Source organism: Prionailurus bengalensis, chromosome E4 (assembly GCF_016509475.1).
Source record: "Prionailurus bengalensis isolate Pbe53 chromosome E4, Fcat_Pben_1.1_paternal_pri, whole genome shotgun sequence".
NCBI classification, from domain to species: domain Eukaryota; kingdom Metazoa; phylum Chordata; class Mammalia; order Carnivora; family Felidae; genus Prionailurus; species Prionailurus bengalensis.
Window position 1 is genome coordinate 3,879,060 of NC_057360.1, and position 16,005 is coordinate 3,895,064.

Sequence of the window (16,005 nt, forward strand, 5' to 3'; positions counted from 1 at the left end):
GACACCCTGGGGTTCAAGTGACTGTTCCCTGGCGTATTAGCTACATGTGGCCCTGGGAGAATTTAGTTTTTCTCCCAAACAAAGGTTCAAGATTTCGTTTTCCAGAAAAGTCACCAGCTTCAGGACGAGCCCAGCAGTTGAATGGATGGGCCACCTGAAGGCTTCTCACGTGGACCCTGGGAGCCCCTCTATACTGTCATAAGTGACACAGGACAGTAACTGTTGGTCTTAAACATGGCGCTGAATTACCAAGGAAGGGCTCTCCACCCTGTTAAACCAGGCACCATGATGTGCATTTAAAAAGCATTTTCTTCCAAGTGGTTGGAATTAAAAAAAAAAAAAAAGATGCTTAAAAGCATAAGCTTTGGTTAACAGGGAAATGACCCTCCGTGGAACATCTGTTCGGTGAAGGTGATGGGCGTGCATGGATTCTGGTCATCACCACTCGGTTCTCTGCTGTGCAGCTGCTCCCAGCACTAGCACGCACTCATAAGGACAACTACCATTTATTGAGCTGCATTGTCTGCTAGACAATGTGTTAAGTCTTTTGCATGAGTTACATTCTTCCTTAGTCTCACAGAACAGTTGGACAAGATGAGTGCCTTTAATAATTTTCCAGATGGGGAAACTGAGGCTAAGAGCAAAGTTTCTTTCCCAGAATGATACATGTCAGAGCAATGGAGCTGAAGTTGAATCCCCTGCTCCCAGTCTCCAGAGCCCACCCTCTTACCTGTTTACAGGTAATGCTTGCAAGCATTTCAGGAAGAATCCCATATTTGTGCCTCATTGGCCATGGCTGGCATGTCTTCCTATTTTGTATGTACGTGCATTCTTCATTCTTCCGTTTCAAAGAGATGTTGGCTTTAGATATTATTTGTATGTAATTAAAGAATGATTTATCCATTCTTACGTTTATTTGTCTTCTGATCAACCAGTAAGTAATGGAAAGGCTCTCAGGGCTTAACAAGGGGGAGAGGTACTTCACTGAACAATGAATTAAAGCTGACTCTCCCCTATCTTTATGAGGATTGTCCGTGGCATGTTTAAAAGCCTTGATCAGCCACTCCTTACTTTCTAGCAAGATTCTTGGCTGCTTCACCCCTCAGGGTATGCGGAAAAATTCAAATTCCGTGGAACATCAGCTTGAATAAAACAGAACTGGGGAAATAAACCTGTCATGAAGGTCTTCTACAACTCACCATTGTTAGCCATTTCAGATTTTCTATGCAACATCAACACCTAACAAGAATTTCGAATTTAAAGACATAGATAGGTAATCAGAAAATCAGAATTTATCATTTTTGTTTAACAAATATGTTTCATAATCAGCCACTCTGATGCAGTTTGCTTGTTTTGCTCTTAATGGACAAGGGGAAATGCTAGAAAGGAGAAATCCAGTGCAGAATACTCGAAATTCCTTTTCTTGAATATGGGGAATCGGCAGTTGAAAAATGAAAGTATGTTTTAAAGCCCCTATAATGCGATCTTGAGAATAATCATTAAAGGTGCAAAAAATATTTAAGAATTTTTAGGTAGGTGGGAGGTAAACTAAGTTCTAATTCTGTTTTTCTGTGTGATCGTAGCAAATCTCCTAGGTACTAAAATACTCATTTTAGCCTCCTGCTTTTATTAAAAGTGCTTCTTAAGTACTTTTTGTTCTTTTGGGAAAGATCCTTTATAAACCTGAGGTTAAAAGGTTAATTTTAGGTGTTTAGTCTATGAAAAATTAAATTTTCTGAGGTAGTTAAGTCAGATATTAATATAACACCCAGTCAGTCCTCTGGAACCTGCTGTGAGTTTTGCCATTTTCCGTATTGATCAGAGCCTGCTCCTTCAGCTGATCCTGAATTATTGATGGCAGATCCCCTCAGGGTGAGCAGGCATTGGGAGGGAGGAAGAGGAAGCTGCATCTGCAAAGGCTCAGGCTGGGGCTTGGTGACTGCGGTGCCTATAAAGGCCCCCATCCTGGGTCCTTGTCTGCCCACCCTGCAAGGTCCTTGGTTGCCTAGGGGAGACACAGAAGGGATTATGTGCCCAGCAAACTTGAAAGGCCTGAACGCTTCAGAAAAGAGTTTTCACCTGTACTTGTCTATGGAGAGCAGTTCAAAGAAATTTAGGCATTTAAACTTTTAAAAAAGAAAACCTTTTTTTAAAATAGTTGATAGGAGGGGCGTCTGGGTGGCTCAGTCGGTTAAGCGCCTACTTCGGCTCAGGTCACGATCTCGAGGTCCGTGAGTTCGAGACCCGCATCGGGCTTGTGCCAACTGCTCACAGCCTGGAGCCTGTTTCGGATTCTGTCTCCCTCTCTCTCTTACCCTCCCCCATTCATGCTCTGCCTCTCTCTGTCTCAAAAATAAATAAACGTTAAAAAAATAAATAAATAAAATAGTTGATAGGAAAAGGTGAACTGGCCTAAACATATTCTTTATATTTTTTTAATTTGGGGTTGGTTTCTTTGTTTTTGTGTCCCAGAAGCCAAATATCATTAAAACAACTGTGTTCATACCGACGTCCTTTGTAGGTGGAGTGTGACTGTTTTGGTCCTCTGAATGCGTGCTGAGGGGTGAGGGGTGTGAGAGATGAGGGCCATGTACCACATCTGTCCTATTTGTAAGTGTAGTCTCTTGGGTCGTATTCATAGAAAGGGGAAAATAAGAGTCGCAATCATTTTTGTTCAGAATGATCTCATTAACTTGAGGAATAGCTTCTTTTTTAACAAAGGTATTTTGCATTTTTAGAAGAATACGGGGAGAAAAAGAAAGCGTGTGTGTGTCGGGGTAGAGAGGCCTATAAATCCAAATGAGATTTCTTCTAAAGTTCAGAGCAGTAATAATCTCAGAGAAATGTGGAAATTTGTTTTTTTTAAAAAAAATTTTAATGTTTATTTTTGAGAGAGAAAACGCGCATGAGCAAAGGAGGGGCACACACACACACACACACACACACACACACCCAGAATCTGAAGCAGGCTCCAGGGCTCAGTCGGTTGAGTGTCTGACTTCGGCTCAGGTCATGATCTTGTGGTTCGTGAGTTCAAGCCCCACATCTGGCTCTGGGCTGACAGCTTGGAGCCTGAAGCCTGCTTCAGAGTCTGTGTCTCCCTCTCTCTCTGCCCCTACCCTGCTCGCATTCTGTCTCTGTCTCTGTCTCTCAAGAATAAATCAACATTAAACAAAAATTAAAAATAAAAAAATGTGCTGTCAAATGCCAAAGAAGAATCCCAAACCCTATGGTAGAGTTATATACAGAATTTAATGGTGGTAAGTTCTTAATTGAAATTAAAACAGAAAAGAAATCAACTGAACCTTACAAGCTGCTGCTTCCATGTGGGGACCTGCAGAGAAATACCTGTGTATCTCTGGACAGTTCCACTCTGTGGCTTGAGAGCAAATCGATTATGATCTAAGGCTGTCGGTGCTAAAGTGGGTGATTAGTCGTGCACCATCTACTTTAACCATCTTTGGGTCTGGCCACTATATTTAAGTTGTTATGATATCCAAAGGGGAGGAAAAACCCTCAAACTTTTGCAATTGAAAAACTAGGTGATACTTTCAAAAACTTAATGAACCTTGAAAATTGCTACTTACCAAGGGAGAATAAAAATGCGACATCAAGTAGGTAGAAAAGAAAATTGTCTTCTTTTATACTTCCTGAGTTTGGAAGTTTATTATTTTTTTGTTGTTGCAGTTGAGTGTGTGTGTGTGTGTGTGTGTGTGTGTGTGTGTTTTCAGTAAATAATCATTTATCTTCTACTGAGACTATGCTGTGTGCAAATCTCCATATATGCACTTTGGGGAGATGTAGAAAAACAGAAATCCATATTAAGATTAAAGTATGTTAATTTCATGGGATGGAGGGAGGGAGTGTGGGGAGTGAGAGCTGATAGGTACGTGGTCTTTTTTGATGGGGGTGATGGAGTGTTCTGGAATTAGTGGCAATGTTTGTACTGCTTTGTGAATATACTAAGAACCACTGAATTATATGTTATAAAAGCATAGATGTTTTGGTATGCGAATTATATCTCAGTTCTTAAAAAGATCATTAATTCCAAAATTTGAGTTATTATTTGCATATCTGACATTGGTCGTCTTTTTTTTTTAATTTTTTTAAATATTTATTTTTGAGAGAGAGGTAGAGTATGAGTGGGGAGGGGCAGAGAGAGAGAGAGAGACAGAGACAGAATCCAAAGCAGGCTCCAGGCTCTGAGCTGTCAGCACAGAACCCAACGTGGGGCTCGAACTCACAGACTGAGAGATCATGACCCGAGCTGAAGTCGGATGCTCAACCGACTGAGCCACCCAGGTGCCCCCTGACATTGGTCTTCTGTAGTCAACAGTTGTTTTAGCTTGTGGTTCCTGGATAGCTTGTAGCTTAGCTATAATTTCCTGTGTTCTATAGGAGGCTTCTGTGGCTTACATTTCACCTACTGCTTCTTGGTTAATCTTCCTCAAGCGCCTATTTCCTAGTTACAAAGACTTTCAATGAACGCTCACCGCTTTTAGGCAAGTCTGTGTGTACAGTTGGTCAGACTGTGTACTGCACAACTGTAAGGTATGCCTTTCTCATCCTGTCCTTTAGGATGGATTCAGACTCATTGCTTGGAACTAGACCTATCTGCATCTTTGTTCCAACCTACCTTTCGTCTACCTCGTTCTTTTACAGGCTCACTCTTCACTTACTTATTTGTGTATTTGTTCACTGGTTCCTCTGTTGGCTCATTCTTCCGTTAACTCATTCATTCAATAAACTGAATTCCTTATCTTAAAATTGCCCACCGGTTGTTATGTTCATTCTATCTGATCTGCAGAGCTCGAGTTCTCTATCCCAGCCTCCTTCCTGTCTCTTCCCTTCAACCCCCGGGTAATTTGAAGACCCTGCTTGCATGCCTCCTTTTCTTTGCCACTTTTGTATTTATGTATTTATGTAGCACCATTGCAGAGCCACTGTGTCCTCTCTTTAAAGTGTCCAAAAATAATGAAGATACTATCTCAAAGCCGGAATGGAGACAATGCGAGATTCATTCTTCTGGACTGTCTCTGGGCTCTGCCCCACGGTGTCTAAAGTGTGTGCCTTTCTTTCAATGTTCAGATTTGAGCATGAGGAACCTATGCTTTTGGAATTGATGATGAACAATGGCTATCAAACTGATATCTGATCCACTTCTCACCTGGATGGCTTGGCTAGTTTTTACGCTATTGCAGGATAGAAACTACATGTAGATCAAGAAGAGCTACATATTCGTAAGACTTGGCCTGAGTCTTAAGCTTCCATATGTGGATGGTAACCGTACCCGGTCTGTTGGGACTGTTGCCCTGGTTGTTTGGGAACATGTGCAGCTCCTCACACGTCTGAGAGGATTTCAGAGCAAGTAGGTGATCAAGAAACCAGGACCTGCGCCTCTGACGTGACTCACCCAAGTGCTGTTCTCAGTGGATACTTGCAGACTTGAAGACCCTCTTCTTTTCCCAATTTTCTTCCCTGTTTGCATGGAACAGAGGATGATTTTGGAAAGCTTTGCACCTAATAACGCGTTTTACAATCTTACAGGCCTTTAAGACACTTACTTCGAGTGACGAGTAGATGACCCCTAGAAATTTCTTCTGTTTGTATGACCTTATATGCTTCTCTTTTATTTGAAATTTCATTTTGGCTTGGGGGCACCTGCATGGCTCCGTCGGTCGGCCCAGGTCTCGATCTCACGTCTCATGAGTTCAGGCCCTGTGTCGGGTTCTGTGTCTCCCTCTCTGTCTGCTCCTCCCCTCTCACGCTCTGTCTCTGTCCCTCTCTCTCAAAAATAGCTAAACGTTAAAAAACCATTTTTTAAATTTCATTTTGGCTTCAACATGCAAAGAATTTCAACTGTATTCCTATTCTGTTTCTGGATCTGTTTCTATATCTCTCTATGTATTTGGTGACGATTGCCACATTCATTGTAATTAAGAAGCTTTAGGATGATTGATACTGGAATCACTGTCTCTATATTTCAAGCAAGTTTATGTTCTTTGCCCAATTAGTCTTGTGTTTATTAGCAATGATTTGTTATGAAATGACTTAAGGAATGTGACTGAAAATGATAGTTCTCTGGAAGATTTTGCCACATGTCCCTAAGATGGCTTGTTTTATTTATGACCCTCCATCATTTTAGAGCACACTAAAGCTATACGGATTAGGATCTCTTCTGACAGTTCAAATTATAGAATTTAATCAGGTCATACAGTATTAATTAATCAAAGCTGTTAGAACTAATATGCCTGATACTAGATACCGAAGAATGAATGGGATGAAGGCCCCACTCTAGATTGCATACAGAGGAGCAGTGTAGATGGACCTTGTTAAACAGGTTCGGATTGAAAAGCCCACTGAACCACTGTAGCTCTTCAGCCTATCAAGGCAGAAGATTTGCTTTTTTGAGTTTGAATGAGCATGTTAGAGTTCTAAACCCTAGTAGTTTCTGTGCGCTGAAATACTGATACAGTTTTTTTTTTTTAATTTTTTTTTCAACGTTTATTTATTTTTGGGACAGAGAGAGACAGAGCATGAACGGGGGAGGGGCAGAGAGAGAGAGGGAGACACAGAATCGGAAACAGGCTCCAGGCTCTGAGCCATCAGCCCAGAGCCCGACGCGGGGCTCGAACTCACGGACTGCGAGATCGTGACCTGGCTGAAGTCGGACGCTTAACCGACTGTGCCACCCAGGCGCCCCCTGATACAGTTTTAAGTCAGAGAAGCTCTCTTACCTCTCTAGCTCTTCCTGCCCACTTGAACACTAACCAGGGGACCAGACAGCAGCCCCTCTGGCAGATATGCCCGCTTTTGTGCGTGCGTGTGTGTGTGTGTGTGTGTGTGTGTGTGTGTGTGGTTTGACTGAACATTTTCTAGGGGATATAATCTTTAGATTGGATTAACATGCAAACAAGCATCCTTTGTTATTTGGTGCTTGAATGGAAATTAAAAATGAGTCCATAAAAAGGAGTGGGGAAAAAAGAATGTCTGGTAAACCCATTACAGTTGCAAAGGATGAATGGAAAGCTATAGAGTTACCTAAGCCCTTGAAAAGTTAGACATTATGTCTTCTTTTCAGATTGCTACTTACATAGGTAAATAATATAATGGCCATTGGGGAAAAAGCCAGTGGTTCTTATCTTTTTGGGCTCATAGATACTTTTGAGAAACTGTTAAAAGCTAAGCACATATACACACCCATACATAATTTGCATGTAATTTCAAAGGGTTAATGGATCCCGAAGCATGTTAGTGGATCTGAGAGGGGCGTATAAATAGTATGTGTTAATTTATCTTATGAAAATTATGTTATTGATGTGTAATTTAAAGTTGGCTTACAAAATTTATAAATTATCTAGATTATGTATAAATTACATAAATGATATAGCTGAGGTGAATACATGTATGTTTATGAAATGTTTTACATGACAATCCCCAATTTAAAATAATAAGAGTGGAGTTTAGGTTGGAATATACCTTTGGAGTTATTACTTCTAAAAGAAAGTATTTTCAACTAAAGGCTATTCCTCTTGAAATGTCAGTCTTATGCCACTTCCAGAAGGAAAGATGGGAAAATAAAAACATTTTTCTTAATGTAATACAGCAAGTGACAAAGTGAGCTGACGTGCTTATGAAGCTAGGTAGGAAATGTGGTTTGTAAAGAAGATTAAAATGTCATTTTCTCTGAAGGTTCGCTACGTCCTTCCGAACAGGGCCATCTTTGCCTGTAAATGGAAATGGGTTCTTTTGGTCCAAATATCATGCATTTGAAAATAGCCGATCGTAAAAATAGTATGTTCTTTTTGAAGTACCATTAGCTTATCGATGGCCGTAGTTTAATTGTAGACTTTAAAATGAAAACTTAAGTTAGGGTATAATTTTAATTATAACAGTAATGGCTACAGCAGCAATTGCTAACTTCACTTGGCTGTAATTAGGATAGTGAAACATTTTCAAGCATTATTTTGATAGCAGTTGATTTTATTGTTCCCTCTCATTCTCTTTGTTTTTTTTTTTTTAAATATGTTCATGAAAGAGAGAGAAGGTTTTAATTTTTTAAAGAGATTTCCTTGCTTCTCCTGATAAAGCCACAACCCTCCTCATTAGTCACTGCCAATAGTGATGATGTGAACCAAGAATCATGGGTTTAGTTTAGATGAGGTAAGCAGTTGTAACAGGCTTTCCTTTTCATATACATTCTCCAGTAAGAAAAAACTGAAAATCACTGAAAGGACAATGAGATATTATCATCAGATAGCAAGCTTAATAACATTCAGCCTTTGGAAAAGGTTTATTTTGGTTTAAAAAATACTTCTTTTTGGCTTCTCCATTTACTGAGGTATAGAGGTTTGCTGGGAAAACATTCTTATCCTTTTCTGACTTGGTGAGAATCGGACCAACTGTCCTTTTCAAGGGCTCCAAGAGCCTCGGAGTGCAAGGCCCATGATACTCTGCCTTTTCCTCAGTCACGCCATCGGAGTTGATTTAAATGACATGCTTTGGGAAAGTTACCTTTTATGCTTTAAATCAGTTGTTTGAGTTGTTCAAACTGCTGAGAGTTCTTTATATATCCTAGATTCTAGTCCTTTATCAGGTGTATGGTTTGCAAATGGTGTGTGTAGTCCATAATTTGCCTTTTCATCCTCTTAGCCAGTCTTATGCAGACCAGAAGTTTTAGATTTTGATGGAGTCCAGTTCATCAGTATTTTCTTTTTCTGGACAGTGCTTTTCGTGTTGAGCCTGCTAGCTCTTTGCCCAGTCCTGGAGCCAAGGATTTTATCATTATGTCTGGATTCTGTGTTCTGTTTTGTTGTGTGTCTGTCTTCGTACTGCACAGTCTTCATCACTGTTCCTATGTAATGTCTTGAAATCAAGTAGACTGATGCCTCTCCCTTTATTCTTTTTCCACAATTCGCTATTCTGGTTCCTCTTTATTGTCAAATAAATTTTAGAATAATCTTGTGTATATCTGAAACAATTGTTTGCTGGGATTCTGATGGTAATTACATTAAACCTGTATCTATAAATATTTTAATTTTTTAAAATTAAATTTAATTTATTAATGGGGCGCCTGGGTGGCTCAGTCGGTTAAGTGGCCGACTTCGGCTCAGGTCATGATCTCGTGGTTTGTGAGTTTGAGCCCCGCGTCGGGCTCTGTGCTGACCGCTCAGAGCCTGGAGCCTGTTTCAGATTCTGTGTCTCCCTCTCTCTGACCCTCCCCTGTTCATGCCCTGTCTCTCCCTGTCTCAAGAATAAATAAAACATTAAAAAATTTTTAATTTATTAAAAAATACTTATTTTTGAGACAGAGAGAGAGAGAGAGAGAGAGAGAGAGAGATTGTGGGGGATAGGGCAGAGAGAGAGGGAGACAGGATACAAAGCAGGCTCTGCACTGACAGCAGAAAGCCCGATGTGGGGCTCAAACTCACGAACCTTAAGATCATGACCTGAGCCGAAGTTGGACACTTAACTAACTGAGCCACCCAGGTTCCCCTTTAATTTAATTTTTTAATTTTTAATTTTTAGACAATGTGTGTGTGTGAGTGGGGGAGGGGCAGAGGAGAGAGAGAGAGAAAGAAAGAGAGAGAGAGAGACAAGGGCGCCTGGGTGGCTCAGTGGGTTGGGCATCTGACTTCCGCCTGGGTCACGATCTCACGGTTTGTGAGTTCCAGCCCCACATTAGGCTCTGTGCTGACAGCTCAGAGGCTGGAGCCTGCTTCGGATTCTGTCTCCCTCTCTCTCTGCCCCTCTACTGCTCACACTCTGTCTCTGTCTCTCTCTCTCTCTCTCTGTCTCTCAAAAATAAACATTAAAAATATAATGAATACATAAAATAAAAAAAGAAACAGAGAAAGAGAAAATCCCAAGCAGGGTCCATGCTCACTGCAGAGCCTAGTGCGGGGCTCCATCCCACAACCCTGGGATCATGATCTGAGCCAAAATCAAGAGTCAGATGCTCAAGTGACTGAGCCACCAAGGCGCCCCCATTAAACTTATGTATTAATTTGGGGAGAGTTTATATTTTTACTATATTGAGTCTTCCAATCCATGAACATGATGTGTTGCTCTATTTATTTAGACCTTCTATGATTTCTTTCATCAGTATTTTGTACTTTTCACCCTACAAGTTCTATTCACATTTTGTCAGATTTATAATGAAGTATTTCATTTTTTGAGCAATTATAAATACTCAATATTAGATTTGGGGTGTCCATGTGTTTTTGTATATATATGTCTGTGTGCACATGCTTAGCCCCCTCCCCTCCCTCCCGCCACAATTTTGGTATGTTTGTCTTGTATCCTGAAAAACCCATGGTGGTGATGACATATATTAGGTGCAGGTCCTCAAAACCCTATCTTTGACTCAAAGCTTTGCCTTTTCCCCTTCTTACAGATTGAATGGTTGATTGCATGATTCATTCGTTCTTTGATTCGGCACACTTTCACTGTGAACCCATCATGTACGCAGGTCTTTGTTAGGTACTTCTGGTCATCTGGAGTTAAACAAGGTAGGATCTTTGATCTCATATAGTCGCAGGAAAAAGGACAGTGCCGAGAACCACCTATAATACTGATCATAATAAAATCAGCATCATTCTGGAGACAAAACCCATGTGTGCTGGACATGCAAAGAAAGGAACAATTGAGTATGAGTATCGAGGATGTCTTCGTGAAAAAAATAGGTTATGTGTGCAGTAAGGTTGACTTTACACGCAGTGGCAGATAAGTGGAGGGACTGGGGGAGCCATGTGAGTGAAGTCCCAGACCCGTAGAGAGGACTTGGTTATTCCTGGTCTTTGGAGCCTGGGTATGTGGAACTTTGTTGTGAGATAAGGGATTGGAAAGGTGAGGCAGGCTTTGTGGGTTTTCTCGAACGTTCTGGTATGTAAATTGCACTTTATTCTGTAGTAAACAGGGAGTAATTTAAAGTTTGTAAGCAGGAGAATATCATGATTATGATGATTTCATAAGATAATTCCGGTAATAGCGTCAGTGATAGATAAGGAAGTCAAGGCACCGGAGGGAAGGAGCCCATCTATCAGGCCATTGCAACAGTTAAGGCAGGAGAAACGAAAATGCAAAGTTGGTCTCCTTCAGAAAGGTCAGAGCCATCTGAAATGCAGTGAGCAGCACATAACTACTGCTTTTAATCCAAGTAGCCTTTTCTTCTTGTGATTGGGAAGAGATCAAAATTCTCTGTTATCCAAGCAGAGTAAAAATTGGATTTCGAAAACAAAAATGCACCGTTTTCAGTTAAAGTTTAAAACTTCTTTTCAGGGGCGCCTGGGTGGCGCAGTCGGTTAAGCGTCCGACTTCAGCCAGGTCATGATCTCGCGGTCCGTGAGTTCGAGCCCCGCGTCGGGCTCTGGGCTGATGGCTCAGAGCCTGGAGCCTGTTTCCGATTCTGTGTCTCCCTCTCTCTCTGCCCCTCGCCCGTTCATGCTCTGTCTCTCTCTGTCCCAAAAATAAATAAACGTCGAAAAAAAAAAATCTATAAAAAAAAAAAACTTCTTTTCAAATAACAAATATAGGTTGTAATTTTTTTTTGAGTGATATATTTTTGTATTTTATTTTTATTTTTTTTTTAAATTTTTTTTTTTCAACGTTTTTTATTTATTTTTGGGACAGAGAGAGACAGAGCATGAACGGGGGAGGGGCAGAGAGAGAGGGAGACACAGAGTCGGAAACAGGCTCCAGGCTCCGAGCCATCAGCCCAAGAGCCTGACGCGGGGCTCGAACTCACGGACCGCGAGATCATGACCTGGCTGAAGTCGGCCGCTTAACCGACTGCGCCACCCAGGCGCCCCTATATTTTTGTATTTTAAAAGGGCAGTCACTCTGTAAGAATCAGTACACTTTAGCATCAGTTGGTTTTCGTATGGGATGCAGTCACTGTGCATTATGTGTTTTGTAATTCTAATTTTTCATGGTTTTTTTTTTTTTAAGTTTATTTATTTATTTTGAGAGAGAGAGAGAGAACAAACAGGAGAAGGGCAGAGAGAGAAGGAGACAGAGAGAATCCCAAGCAGGCTTCTCACTGTCAGTGCAGAGCCCGATGTGGGGCGTGAACTCAGGAAGCATGAGATCATGACCTGAGCCAAAGTCAGACGCGTGACCGGCTGAGCCACCCAGGCACCCCTCAGTTTGGTACAGTACATGTGAATGGTAAGTTCCATTTGAGAAAATTCTTCGGTGTTCGTAACACTGAAGATATAGGGGTCTAGGAAATAGTACATGGAAGAGCCCAGAAGCCTAAGGATTTGGGGATAAATTTTGTCTGTATGTCAAGTATTCAAGCTTTAGTCCTAAACTGTAGCCTCCCCAGGTGATGGACTCCATCCATTGGTAACTTGGATGAATCCTGTGGCGCTAGAAAAACTGAACGGTACCTGCCGCTGAAGAACCTCTACTCTGGAAATGCTCTTGTTGCCAGAGTTGTGGCTCCACTCATGTTCTCACTGTCTCTGCCTTTAAATTGGAGTAGCTGTAGCCACAGTGGTATGTTTGACTTATCAGAACCGTACGTTTTAACATACCTGAGACAGTTTGGGGAAGGGCGTGTTAGAGAATTATTTTCTGCTGTGGCTTCATGGTTATTTACATGTCGAGAATTCACCGTGTGCCCCCCACCAGCGAGGGGAAGAGAGAGAGGGAGACAGGGGCTATGAAGCGGGCTAATAGGTGCTGCGGAATTGTTGTCTCCACTTCTGGTCCTAAAAAATGGAGAAAGAAACGTGTTCAGAAGTTCCTCAATCCTGACAGAGAAGTGACTCGTCTTACATGAACAGATGAGTCCTCTCCTGACAGCCTCTTCACGTAACCTCCACTGAGCCCCTTGGCACCTTTCTCTTATGCGCACAAGCGCTTTGTTCAGTTTTGATTAAATGGCAAAATAATAGCTGCAGACCGTCATTGTTCCCTGTGGTCTAGTGTGAATAGTGAGTGTGCAGCAGGAGATGCTGGGGGTTGGAGGGAAACGGCACTGAATGTCAAAAGGTGAGTCCCTCAAAGACAGTTTGACCAAATGAGAAAATATAAAATGTCAATTTGGGATGTCAAGATCAACCGAGCTCTGCTCTGTTCCTCATTTCCATTTTTACTGCATGGTGAATAAATTTTCTTTTGTCTCCGGGAATGTTTAGGTGCAGGTCTTTCTTTGTTTTAAAGGTGTTATGTCAGCAATTACCTACGAAACCTTTCATGACCCCCAAATTGAGGTATTTAGAAATCCCGATAAATTAAGATGCTGTTATTCATGTTGTGTGTTTTGCCGGGGGCCTCGGTGAATGAACATGGGACAGACATTGAGGCCTTTACTAATTCAGAGACCTCTTTCATCTCCTGAGGGGAGAAGGACACTGTCTGAGCTCTACTAACATCCATTTGGTTGATTGTAAGATAGGATTTCAGGTCAGACTACTTGGCCTTGACTTCAATACTGGCTCCACTGGCTGTACCGTATTGAACAACTTTCTCCATTCCTCTAAATTCCAATTCACTTATCTTTTTTTTTTAAGTAAGGATTAAATAAGATTCCTCTGTGTAAAGCACTTACTGTGTCCAACACATAGAAAGCACTCAGTAAATGGCAGGTGATGTTTTTCATTCCATAGATATGTATTGGATACCAACCATGCTCCAGGCGCTGTTCTTGGACATAAGGTGAACAAAACAGGCAAAAGTTCCTCCCCTCATGGAGCTTATATTCTAGTAACAAGGCAGCAACAACCATAATAAATGAAGTAAATTATTTTAGTATATGTGCTGCCGAAGCGAGCACTAAATAAAGTAAATTATGTAGCATGGTAGAAATTGATCAGATCTGTGGGACAAAATTGAGCATCATTGTAGGGGTTAAGGAGTGAAGGATTCTGCAATAGATTGTAGTTTTTTTTTTTTTTTTGTATGTTTATTTTGAGAGAGAGAGAGAGAGAGAGAGAGAAAATGTGCATGTGCGCGTGAGTGGGGGAGGGGCAGAGAGAGAGGGAAACAGGACCTGAAGCAGGCTCTGTGCCAACAGCACAGAGCCTGATGTGGGGCTCGAACTCACAAACTGTGATATCACGACCTGAGCTGAAGTCAGATGTTTAACCAGCTGAGCCACCCAGGTGCCCCTAGATTGTAGTTTTAAATAGCGAGTCACCTTAGGTCTCCCTGAAATGACATTTGAGCAACGAGTTGAAGGTATTTGATTATTAATATTATTAATGCTACCAAATAGGGTTTTGCTTTGTGTCTACATTTCTGCCCTTGCCATGTATAGTGCAACTTGGTAATAATAAAAAAATCAATACTTAATACTAATACTAATAAGATGTAACGCTCATTTGGGGTGCTTGGGTGGCTCAGTTGGCTAAGTGTTTGACTTTGGCTCAGGTCATGATCTCTCTGTGAGTTCGAGCCCCACATTGCGCTCTGGGCTGATGGCTCGGAGCCTGGAGCCTGTTTCCGATTCTGTGTCTCCCTCGCTCTCTGACCCTCCCCGCTTGTTCTCTGTCTGTCTCACTTTCTCAAAAAATAAACATTAAAAAAAATGTAACCCTGATCATAGAAATTACAGTACACTGTATATACATCCACTTTACCTACCTCTTCTCCCGACTCGTGTCTCTCCTGTGTCTCTGGCCAATGCAGTGAGTTTACGGATTAGACTAGTTGAAATTAGTTCTTTAAAAACAAAATAAAGCAGAAAATAGAGAACTGTCCTACAGCTCGAGGATTCCCCAACTGTCTTTTGTCAAATGCTTTCCGACAGAGAATCATCGGCCCGCAACAGCAGTGTTTCTGGACATACTTGGGCTCATGTAAGCTGCGGATGTTGACAGAGGAGCTCATGCCTTTTCTGCAGGTGAGAGGCGGCCGGCCTCTGATGCAGACTGGCTGCACCTGAACGAGCAGGAAAGCTACTGTTCAGTTCCTGGCGCTGCGCTAATCTGTTAGCATTTCCCTCTGCTGGTTGGGACCAGGCCGCGTTTTCTCTTTCAGTGCTTGCATCACCGTTTGATAGTTTTGCCCTTTGCCTTTCTCTATGGGAATATCAGAATCCACTCTAGCTTTCCTCTGATGTAGCTACCGTCGTAGTTACCAACCCTAGGAGATAGTTTTCCCTCTTTACACCATATTTTAGAATGTCCACCTTTATTTCTGAAAGGAAATCTGTAGATTATATAAATATATACATAATTTTGAACTTAAAAGAATGCTGAAATTGCAATGTAAATAAAAAATAAAGATAACTTTGAACTTATTTGTGTAAATCCTTGCTAATGACTGCTCTAGGAAACGTAATGAAGTAATCGGATGTTTGAACCTACTTACAATAAGGAAGTTTGGGTTAAAGGAAATAAGACAAGTATTGGCAAAAGTTCTTTATATTTGAAACTTTGAAATAAAGTCTAAGTAGACACCAGCACACAGGACCACCTTGAATGTAACATCTACATCTACTGTGTAATCTCCATCCCTATTACGTAAACGTAACATCTGTACATTGATACAGGTGTGTTATATCAGTAACTTAAACATCAGGAGTTGGTGACATGTTTTTCCACAATGGTGAACGAGCCTTGGTATAGTTCCAAACAAAACAAAGTATAATCCTTCTTCCATTTACATTCAAGGAAGTTGTAGTTTGGAAATTCAATATATATTAAAATGTACGGGCAATACTTTGTGTCTATAAGTAAAGAGGAGCTGGGTTCTAAATTTAGATAATTATAAACATGGATTTTTCATCTATGGGAGAGCTTGTTGGGGCATTTGAAAGACTTGCAGGATGCAGAATAATTCTTTATTTCCCAAGACTGTTCTCTCTGGCATTACAACCAATGCCGTTGTAATAACTAACAACTCCCAAAATTGCCTTTAAGAACAGTCACACTCCCACTGAGAACTGCTGATCGAAAGCCGTCCTGGGGGACCTGTGTCCTCCCTAAGCTGCAGGCCCCCAGTATCAAGTGTCACATGCTTTTCTGGCTGAGCCAGCCCCAGGTACCAGTCCCT

At 41.4% G+C, this 16,005-nt stretch overlaps 1 protein-coding gene across 1 annotated transcript in view; it reads left to right on the forward strand.

The window, feature by feature from the left end:
* Positions 1–15,250, forward strand: part of LOC122476129 (histone-lysine N-methyltransferase SMYD3-like) — a 368,686-nt gene extending 353,436 nt beyond the window's left edge. The window contains exon 6 of the mRNA XM_043568454.1: positions 14,759–15,250. Within this exon, the coding sequence (XP_043424389.1) occupies positions 14,759–14,893 (135 nt within the window). The 3' untranslated portion in view covers positions 14,894–15,250. The remainder of the gene's footprint in view (positions 1–14,758) is intronic.
* Positions 15,251–16,005: the final 755 nt, after the last annotated feature.